The 11385-nt window shown below is 39.6% G+C and overlaps 1 protein-coding gene across 1 annotated transcript; it reads left to right on the forward strand.

The window, feature by feature from the left end:
• The first annotated feature begins 643 nt into the window (after window positions 1–643).
• Window positions 644–1240, forward strand: LOC149142492 (secreted RxLR effector protein 161-like). Its single transcript, XM_089451496.1, has one exon. The coding sequence runs from the start codon at window positions 644–646 to the stop codon at window positions 1238–1240; it is 597 nt and encodes a 198-aa protein (XP_089307622.1).
• The last annotated feature ends 10145 nt before the right edge of the window (window positions 1241–11385 follow it).

The following is an 11385-nucleotide window of genomic DNA, read 5'->3' on the forward strand; positions in this document are numbered from 1 at the left end:
GCTATGGTTGAGGAGTACACCTCAATCATGTAAAACAATGTTTTGGAGGTAGTTACTAGATCAACAGACATGGAGGTGGTTGGATCATGTTGGATCTACAAGATCAAGCATGGTGCAGATGGTAGTATCAAGAAATACAAGGCGAGGTTTGTGGTTAAAGGATTCTCTTAGAAGGAGGGAATAGATTACAAGGAGACATTTTATCTTGTGGACATGTAAACTTATATTAGGGCCATGATATCACTTGTAGCATAGATGGGATGGAATATCCATCAAATGGATGTCAAGACAGTGTTCCTCAATGGCGAGTTGGAAGTGGAAATGCACATTGAACAACCAAAAAGATTTGTAGCACACAACAACGAGACCCACAATGCATATTGAAGAGAGATTTGTATGGGATCAAGCAGGATCCTAGGGCATGGTATGAGCTCATCAAAAAATAGTTACAGGGGCTGGGCTTCATGAAGGGGATGTAAACCTCTACTATTTGATGGTTGGGAGTGCAATACTCATTCTTGTCCTATATGTGGACGACTTGTTCTTGATAGGTGAAGCATTGGGGGTCATAAAAGAATGCAACGAGGACCTTGCAACATAGTTTGAGATGAAATATTTGGGGCTAATGCACTACTTTCTAGGCATGGAGGTGTGGAAGACAGATGGGGATATTTTCCTTGGGCAAGGGAGTTACTACACTGAAATCCCGAGGAGATTCAAGATGGAATATTGCAGAGCCATGTCTACACCCATGATAACTAATTGGAAGAAGGTAGATACATCCAAGGAGAAGGATGTAAACCCCATGCTCTACAGACAATTGATTGGCTCCCTTATGTATTTGGTTGATACTAAGCCAAATATATCCTTTGTTGTAAACTCTATGAGTCAGTTCATGGTTGAACCAAAGAGGGTGCACTCGACAACAACAAAGCATCAAGGTACAATCGAGTATGGGATCAAATATACTCCAGGTGATGGTACCAGGTTGATGGGATATACTGATGTAGATTGGGCAGACAATATAATGGGCAGGAAAAGCACTTTAGGGTGTTTCTTTAGCATGGGATCAAGACTTTTCTCTTGGTATAACAGGATTCAGAAGTCTATGGCACTGGGTTTTGCAAAAGAAAAATATATAGCAGCTAGCATGGCAACATGTGAGGCCATGGCTTCAGAAGCTATTAGTAGCCTTGTTTGGTTAGAAGGTAGAGACGACAGTGATACACTGCGACAATAAGAGCTCCATCAGGCTATCTAAGAATTTGATGTTTCATGACATGTTTGAGCATATAGACATTATATATCATTTCATTAGGGATTGTGTACAACATGGGACAATTCAACTACAATATATACCTATAGATCAACATGTAGCAGACATCCCGATGAAGGCCTTGGGGGAGGAAAGATTCATCTTCTTTAGAGATAAGATGGGTGTTATTTAGAACACCTTCCTCACTAAGAGGGAATGTTAGTTTATGTAGCTCGGAAAAGTGTTCTAGTCTTAGGAGGTGTCAATGAGGCTAGGGACACAATAGGATTAATTATCTCCAAGCCCAATTTATTTTTCTAAGTAAACATATCTTAATTATATTTATTAACTAGTTTTAATTATTTTCCTAAGTCTAACTTAGGTAAATGGGTTATTTAATCAATATTAATTACAAGTTGATTTCTCTCTGGTGACTACTAGAAAAGTTTTTTGATGGAGTCAAGATGATTTTAGCCATCGATTGTGATTAGATCAAGGATATTGATTTATAAACGAGAGATTATAAGAAGAATTCGATGGGCATCCTTGGGGATACAATTCGATTCAATTGATGTGTAGTGATAACATGGGATACAAATGAGGGTTCAACAATAATTGAGAAGAAGAATTGTCGGAGAGATTTCTTCACAGTGATTTCCAGTTTCTTAGTGATAGAGAGAAGTCAAATTATTCTGTAGGGGTCAAATTTCTCTAGGTGGTGCGAATTGATAGAAGGAGGCCGATTTGCTAGAGAGAAGACGAATTTGCACGAGTTTTCTAGTAAAGATCGATTTTCAGTGGAGGCCAATATTATTTCTCCACGAGGTGCAAGTTGCTAGTGGAGGCTGAGTTATTCTCCAGGGTCGCATATGTGGGACAATTCAAGGCCATACAGGAGGGCCAATTTGATTTTGAGAGGCTGAGTAGCTTCCCAGTGGTCAAATTAGATTGCAGAATTGAATAAAATAAATTTCTAGTGCTTTTCCATTTTGCAACAAGCAATTTATGTAATTTTTAATTACGGATTTGTTGAAGAATAATAAAACGCTCATTTGTAGAATTGGTTTTCCCCACATTGGGGTTTTTCCAGGGACATTTTTTCCAAAAATATCGGTGTCTATTTTATGTGTGTGTTTTATCAGTCCCCACGCTTTATTCATTGATGAAATTTGCAACTGCGATTTTATTCAGTATTTCCATTAAACTAATTTAGTGGGACAAATAATGTTTTAAAAGATATGTGAATAATTACTAGATTAATTGTAATAGAATTTTCACATTGCTATTATTGAGAATCAAACAATGAATTTCCTCATGTACTATGTTGCCCCAACAAAACTCATAAACTTAGAAACATTAGTAGGCACTGATGACTTCATTATGGCCTCCATATTAGCAAGATCTATTTTCAACACTCCACCTATCATATACCCAAGATACACCAAATATTAATGCGCAAACTCACACTTTATATTTTTAGCAGCTGGTGCTTCTTTAATGCCTCTAGCACTCGAGTCAAATGTGAGATGTGATCCTCCCAAGTACCACTGTATACCAATATATTATCCAAATAGACAATAATAAATGAATCCACAAAAGGGTGGAATATATCATTCATTAACCCCAAAAACATAGCCGGTGCAATGCATAGGCCTAATGACATGACTAACCACTCATACAAACCTTTCCTAGTTTTGAAGGTGGTATTCTAGGTATCTTCTTCTTTGACTCGAACTTGGTGATATCCAGACTTTAAGTCCAACTTGGTGAAGTATTTGGCTTGCAATAACTGATCCAATAGATCATCTATCCTGGGTAGGGGGTACCTTTTCTTGAGTGTAATTTTTTTCAATGCCCTATAATCAATATACACCCACCAAGTCCCATCCTTATTGGGAACAATAATGGTGGGTGAACCACATGGTGACTCGGTACTTGGCTAAATGACACCCTATTCGAGTAGGTACTACAACTTTTCTTTCACCTCACTTGCTTTTATAACATTTTGCTTGTACAACCCAATGTTTGGAAATGGGGATTTGGGAAATAGTTGGATCCTGCGCTCCACTTCCTTCCTAGGTGGTATCCCTTTAGGCTCTTGAATACATCCTTATATGCTTGTAGCAACACTTGTAGTTCCTTTTTCTATTTTTTAGTACACCCCTCTAGGGATGTATTTTCTATTACTAACTCTTCTACATATTGATACTCTTAAAAATAGTAAAACATACTTCTTGCTATAACATATTAGTTTCTTGGCTTGGTTGGCACTTACCAATGAAATTTTGGACTTTCCCCTGTCCGAGTTGATGGTGAAGGATTTCCCATCCTTGATGAGGCAGTAATGGTTTCCTTTTTGCATGAATATTACATCCCACATGTACATATAGGGAATTTAAAACATTTCTCTACATACATCAAGATGAATTACATCTAGCTCTGATTCATCAATAAAATCAATACTGATAACAAATCTAATTTTGTACTATTTGGTTACCTTTAATTATGCATCCTTATTTACCCATCCTAATGGATATGGGCTTGGATTTGTTAATTTTTGCAACTGCGGTCAAATTCCACCTTGGACAACTCAAATGACCGATATGATGATTGCATTATATTCCTCTTTTTGAGAGGACCAAAATCGACCTAAAGATCACCCAGTTTGGTCAAGTGGAAGTTGAGTTATGAATTATTTTATTCTTACATGTATTATGGAATGGATCGGCCCTAACCACATGTGAAACTGCTTGGGTCAGCCTTAACCCAAAGTGGACCCTCAGGAAAGCCTATAAATAGAAGATACCCCAAACTCATTTGGACACATTCTATCAAGCTATATTCTCTTCTCTTTTGTCTTGGTTCACGCAGGTACGACAAAAGAAGTTCGCGCAAGGGTTTGAACTTTCATAGGCATGAGGTTCGCTCTGAGTTAGGGTTTTCTGATTTCTGGACGCTGGAACAGAATAAGGCATTTTAGTCCCTGGACGCTAGAACATAGTGGTCATGACAATGTCCAAAGAGCCTTGGACATTGGCACATAGGATTATGGGAGTGTCTGGGGCTTCAGAGGTGTTAGCACCTAAATTTGCCTTAGGTTGAAGGAAGGCAACATTCAGGGTAACCACAAACCACGCTCGGTCTTGTAGCTAGCCCTACCAGAATAGGAGAGGGCTCTCTCCGGGTCACACTCAAGAAAATAAACAATAGGGTCTGAGATGACTCAAAAATGAATACTGATTTTAGGCTAGGTAAATGGATGTGATGGAGGTATTTTAACAAATGACCGAGTTTTCTGGGATGTGTGGGGCCAAGGAACAGCATGAGCAGAGAATTTAACTCAAAGACGCAGATTGTTTCGTGAGGCAAGACAGGCGGAAAGTCTAGCAATTAAATTCAAAATAATATGAAGTGGAGAGATTGTTTAAGAGTGTGAAAAGGGCATAAAAACATGAATCCTTTTCAATAGAAGAAAACATAGAATGAGAAAACTATCCCAAGGCAGAGCAGTACACTGAATTCTACCTTTTTTACTCAGAAAGCTTTCACTGGAAATGAGTATGAATGAAAATACGAAACATAAAGAAATACATATGAAACATAAAGAAGATACATTTGCTAAACACACACCACAGGAATCTCATGAACCAGAGCTGCAATCTTTCATTAATTCTCTATCAAAATGTACAGTGAGTGACTAGGTTTCTCTCCCACAGTTTCCCAGAAATTCCAACCCGTTACAAAATGACTCTCAATGCAATAAATAAGCTTTTCCATGAGAAAGTCGATCAACCCAGGAAATGAAGAGCCAACCATCAACAGTTACATTTAATTTTCTATGAGGACCAATTAGAAAAAAGCAAATATGAGCGTAGATTTTTTGGGTGGTTGTTCGCCTTCATTTGGCCACTTGGATAGAAGCCAAAAATGTTTTTAAACTTTTCCTTTGATTCTGGGAAAAATGTATTGTAAATGAGCTGGCCCACTTGGAGAAAATTGTGAATCGAAATTTCGCGAAGCGGGCGCGATTTTGGCCTTTGGGTGTCTGTGCGCCACGCCAAAAACTGTATGCATCACGCTACTTTGGAGCTGGTTTTGAGGCCCTTTCCGAAGTCCAAATTGAGCCCAAGTGTGCTTTTGGAAAGCCCTGCCTGTCTAATCTCCAACCCAAGTGGAATTTCTGAATTTGGTGCCCATTTGCTCCTCCAAAACTGAAATCTCCCAAGACTGCTTCCTGTGTGTCAAAATAGGGGCAGAGAGGTCATTTTTTGGGTGTTTTTGACCTCCCGAGGACTCAAAACTGGCCCAAACTTCTGGGCAATGCACCAACAATCATGATTTTCCATGGAAAATCCAAAAATGTAAACCTTTTGTCATTTGGAGCTCCCTATTGTAAGCGCGCGCCAGGTGGCGCAGCGCACAGGGAGAAAAACCCTGTTTTTTGCACTAAAATTTCCAAAAATAGCAAAAATGCCCCAAATTTCTTGAAATTTGGGTTGGAGCTTCTTCACTAAGTGTTATGGTGGGCCAAGGATTGCCTCGGCCAATATCGGAGTCGACCATGCTCTTTTTTTCTCTTTTGCCTTTTTGATGCCTTCTTGGTGCATGCAGTTCAGTGGTGGAAATGACTGTCTTGTTCATATGATGTTTCAGTGTCTGTATCCATAATGTCCATGCAAGGTGTATGTTTATCAACTTGTTGAAAAAGAGAATTTGGTACCCTTTATTTCAATGCCAAATATGTGTCAAGTAGGAAGGGACTGTGATGAATAGGGACAGTGGGTATAGTGGAGTGTGGGAAAAATGTGGTTCAATCAAGTGAAGGTGAGGACAGTCACTTGACTATGTTTGGGAATTGGGATTTGAGGATTTTACAAGTGAAATTAGAGAAGGAGAGTGATAGGGAATGGTAGGGTTTAGGAATAGGGATAATAGAACTTAGGAATAAGTGATTTGGGAATTGGGAGCATGGGCTTAGTGAATTTTGGGGTATGTTAACTTGGGGAATAAGGGAAGTAAGGAGAGTATGGGATTAGGGAGTGATGAGGTGAGGGGATACTTAGTTGCAACGTAAAACCCTAGCAGCAATCTCCTTGGAAAATTTTGAAGAGATAGGGTTTGTTTTCTTTAACACACTTCACCATTCATCAAACACCATCAACAACCATCAATCTTGGATGAAAAACCATGAGATAAGTTCAACCTACTTGTACCAATGGAAATCCATGAATTTTGGGGCAATCTTGGAGAAAATTTAAAAAAAAAATCAGCCTTGGCAGCTCTATGCGCCACGCCTTCCCAGTGCGCCACGCTAGTGTAAATTTACACTGGAAATTTTCTCCCAGTGCGCCGCACCTTTTTCTAGGTGACTTTTGGAGGCCTTTCCAGTGTCCAAATAGGGTGCAGGATAGCTGATTGGAAAGGTATTTGAGTCTACTTTCCAACCCAACTGGAATTTTTCAATTTGGAGTTCATTTGCCCTGTCAAAATGTGCCAAACGAGGCTGCCTCAAGGCAGAGTGCTGTTACAGTCAACTTTTGAATGCCTTTCTCAACTTCAAATTGAGCTCATGATAGCTCATTGGAAAGATATTTGTGTCTAGTTATCATTTGACTCATCAAGAAAGTCATTTGGCCAACCAAGCTAGGATAAAACTTGATTTTCCCAAGGTCACTTTAGAGGTGCATCAATTCTCCCGAGGCAATTTTATTTTTGACATTTCTCTAAAACCATGACACCTGTGTAAAAGTGAAGGAGGTTTTTCTTCCTTGGCTTATTTTGGACAAAAACCTCTCTCAGTTTTCTCAAATTCATCTTTTATTGCTCAAAAACATCATTGGAGTAAAACCTATCCTGATGTGTGGAACAAGAGATTTGTCGAAATGAAGTGGATAAGCGGCTTCTAAATTCTTGGGAAAATTCTTGGAAGTAGGGAGAGATGTTAAGAAGCAGGTGAAAGTGGAATTTCAAAGATTGAGTGAGGGGAAGGGGTCCAAAAAGGCAAAACACAGGTCCAACCTAGAAAATTGCCAGGTTGTAGCAAGAAACTAGGGTTTGTGCGAAAATGAGGAATTTGGGGGATCTCAGTGATGGGAAGTGTTTGATAAGGTACTTCAAGGATAGGGGAAGGTGTATGAACATAAGGATACAAGTTTTGCCGATGCTTTGACCGTCCAAGAGAAATCGCCTTCAAAACCCTAGGAGAGGGAAATGGCCTTACCTAGGCGCAACTGAAGCATGAACAAGGTGTAAAATGACCCAGTGGAACTTGAAATGATAATGACAACCCTTTGAATGATGGTACACTCAGCTGAATGGTGACATGGACCGACATTTGGACAACTTTGATAGGAATAAAAGCAAACCCTAGATCTAATGCCTAGTGACCAAATTTTGCTTGAAGACTTACTAAAATGACAAAATTTGACCTTAACACTCTGAGACCACTTTGTAAGAGCATATTTGATCACTGGAGGAAGGCTGCAAAGACTGACACTAACATTGGCTCCAATGGGGATGGTAGCTCCAGCTCCTTGGAGGTGCCAAGAACTGCAGATCTTTGGGTGAGCAGACAGTGCCTTCGTCCATTGGGCTATGGAGTCCATTATTCCGACAAACCAACATGACTCAATTTATTGACTGAAACTTGACTGAAACTGACTCAATGCAAACTGACATGACTGAAAAAACTTGACTCTAACAAAAGGAAACGACTCATGACTAACTTAACTAAAACAAGAACTCACAAAACTTTTTCAATGGCAACAGTCCATCAAGATTTGAGGGTTCCAAATCATGATGACAGCCACCTGCATACTAATGCAATATGTACAATCATGTGTAATGTGTCTTCCAATGTAACCAATCAAGCAGATGCCTTGCTGACTGATTCTCCTGATCAGATCTCCTGGTCAACAGTAGATACTTGTAACTGGGCATCCAAAAAGCTAATTGACCATGATCTCCTTCATCACTGAACACTGTAATAATCACCTTCACTGTTGTCTGCAACAGATTTGCCATTGGATCTTGAAAAACATGAAGATTGACCTCCTACTGAAAGAGCAAGGTGTCTTTCTCCTTTGATACTGATCTTTCTTCACACTGTACTTCAATAAGAGTATGTCCCTGGTCCTCAAAAAATTCTGAACAAGTAGATGAGCAGATCTCCTCTTCAAAGAACACTTCAAAACATGAGACATATGAGGAAGAATCTGAAAGAGAATCCCGAATGGTCTGATCTTCTGAAGTCTGAATATATGGTAGGTCATCTTCATACGATATGATAGCCAGATTCTCATTATATTCATCATATTCATCAATCATGAGAAAAGCAACTTCAGATGTTTCTTGAAACCTAACACTAACATTTCTATCATCTACCATAAATTCATCCAGAGGAACTCTTTCACTTGCTTGAGCAAAGATATCATCTTGCTGTTCATGAGCTGACTAGATTACCTCTTCATGAAGACTGTGTTCTGATGACGTGAGAACATTTGGATCCAAAACTCTGTCTTCTTCATCCCAGATGATTTCAGCAGCAGAGTTCTCTCTCAAGGGACTTAGTACAAGGTTTTCTTAGGCGAGGATAGTCACTTGACTATGTTTGGGAATTGGGATTTGAGGATTTTACAAGTGAAATGAGAGAAGGAGAGTGATAGGGAATGGTAGGTTTAGGAATAGGGATAATAGAACTTAGGAATAAGTGATTTGGGAATTGGGAGCATGGGCTTAGTGAATTTTGGGGGTATGTTAACTTGGGGAATAAGGAAAGTAAGGAGAGTATGGGATTAGGGAGTGATGAGGTGAGGGGATATTTAGTTGCAATGCAAAACCCTAGCAAAAATCTCCTTGGCAAATTTTGAAGAGATAGGGTTTGTTTTCTTTAACACACTTCACCATTCATCAAACACCATCAACAACCATCAATCTTCGATGAAAAACCATGAGAGAAGTTCAACCTATTTGTACCAATGGCAATCCATACATTTTGGGGAAATATTGGAGCAAATTTTTTAAAAAAATCAGCCTTGGCAGCTCTATTCACCGCGCCTTCCCAGTGCACCGCGCCAGTGTAAATTTACACTGGAAATTTTCTCCCAGTGCGCCGCGCCTCCCCTGTGCGCCGCACCTTTTTCCAGGTGACTTTTGGAGGCCTTCCCGGTGTCCAAATTGGGTTCAAGATAGCTAGTTGGAAAGGTATTTGAGTCTACCTTCCAACCCAACCAGAATTTTTCACTTTGGAGTTCATTTTCCCTGTCAAAAATCAAATATCCCAAGACTGGTCAAAATGTGCCAAATGAGGCTGCCTCAAGGCAGAGTGCTGTTACAGTCAACTTTTGAATGTCTTTCTCAACTCCAAATTGAGCTCATGATAGCTCATTGGAAAGCTACTTATGTCTATTATCATTGGACTCATCAAGAAAGTCATTTGGCCAGCCAAGCTAGGAGAAAATTTGATTTTCCCAAGGTCACTTCATAGGTGCATCAATTCTCCCGAGGCAATTGTATTTTTGACATTTCTCTAAAACCATGACACTTGTGTAAAAAGTGAAGGAGGTTTTTATTCCTTGGCTTATTTTGGACAAAAAAATCTCTCATTTTTCCCAAATTCATCTTTTATTTCTCAGAAAAATCATTGGAGTAAAACCTATCCCGATGTGTGGAATAAGAGATTTGTCGAAATGAAGCGAAATGAAGGGGATAAGCAGCTTCTAAATTCTTGGGAAAATTATTGGAAGTAGGGAGGGATGTTAAGAAGTAGGGGAAAGTGGAATTTCAAATATTGAGTGAAGGGAAGGGGTCCAAAAAGGCAAAACACAGGTCCAACCTAGAAAATTGTCAGGTTGTAGCAAGAAACTAGGGTTTGTGCGAAAATGAGGAATTTGGGGGATCTCAGTGATGGGAAGTGTTTGATAAGGTACTTTAAGGATAGCGGAAGGTGTATGAACATCAGGATACAAGTTTTGCCGATGATTTGACCGTCCAAGAGAAATCGCCTTCAAAACCCTAGGAGAGGGAAACGACCTTACCTAGGCACAACTGAAGCATGAACAAGGTGTAAAATGACCCAGTGGAACTTGACATGATAATGAAAACCCTCTAAATGATGGTACACTCAGCTGAACAGTGACATGGACCAACATTTGGACAACTTTGACAGGGATAAAAACAAACCCTAGATCTAATGCCTAGTGACCAAATTTTGCTTGAAGACTTACTGAAATGACAAAATTTGACCTTGACACTCTGAGACCACTTTGTAAGAGCATATTTGATCACTGGAGGAAGGCTGCAAAGACTGACACTAACAAGAGGTATATCTGGAGGTGTCGGTCCCCGAATGCTCGCACGGAGTGGTCCTGAGAGTGTCCAGGCTATCCCGGACGCATGCACAATAACTACATGGGAGCGTCCAAGCATTTTAGGGCAGATATGGTAAGTTGGTCCTCGAATGCATGCATATGATGGTCTAGGAGCATTCGGGTTTCCATAGACGCTCGCACAACTCCTCCTCCCTGCGTCCAAGACTCAAAGATGAGATTTCTGTATTCCAAAGTTTCTGCTCAGTGATAGTAGTATTTAACAATGTTTGGGACAGTGACAACAATATACAGTTAAGTTGACTTCATTTTGTGACAACACATTACAGCCATTAGTATGAGGGTTGATCCAGATTTAAACATGAACACAACAAATTACAGAGATAACCATAAACACAGAGATGCAACGAAATAATACTTCATTTAATTAATGTAAAATACTGAAATGGAAATAAACCAGCTAGGGCGATGGTAGCTTATCTCTGAAAAGAGATGTGGTGGCTACATGCCTCTAAACTGTGTTACAATGAGGCTCCAAGGCCTATTTACTGTTGAGCAACAATGGAAAACCCTAAACATCCAAAAACGTAACCCTAGAAGATGAAATGCCAAATTGTGGGCCCCGATTGGGTAAATTGGTACATCAACTTCCCGAGGTCATAACTTTGGCATACGATCTCCATTTGACACATACAATAGCTTGTTACAAATATCTATTCGAAGTTCAAAACGGCTTCGGAAGTTCAGGACCCGAAAAACTGCTAAAAATAGTAAATTGTGCTACAATTAAGGAAACTGAAAAAT

This window comes from Pinus tabuliformis, chromosome X, assembly GCF_031772625.1.
Source record: "Pinus tabuliformis cultivar Carrire ecotype Pingquan chromosome X, CPIR1, whole genome shotgun sequence".
Classification (NCBI taxonomy): domain Eukaryota; kingdom Viridiplantae; phylum Streptophyta; class Pinopsida; order Pinales; family Pinaceae; genus Pinus; species Pinus tabuliformis.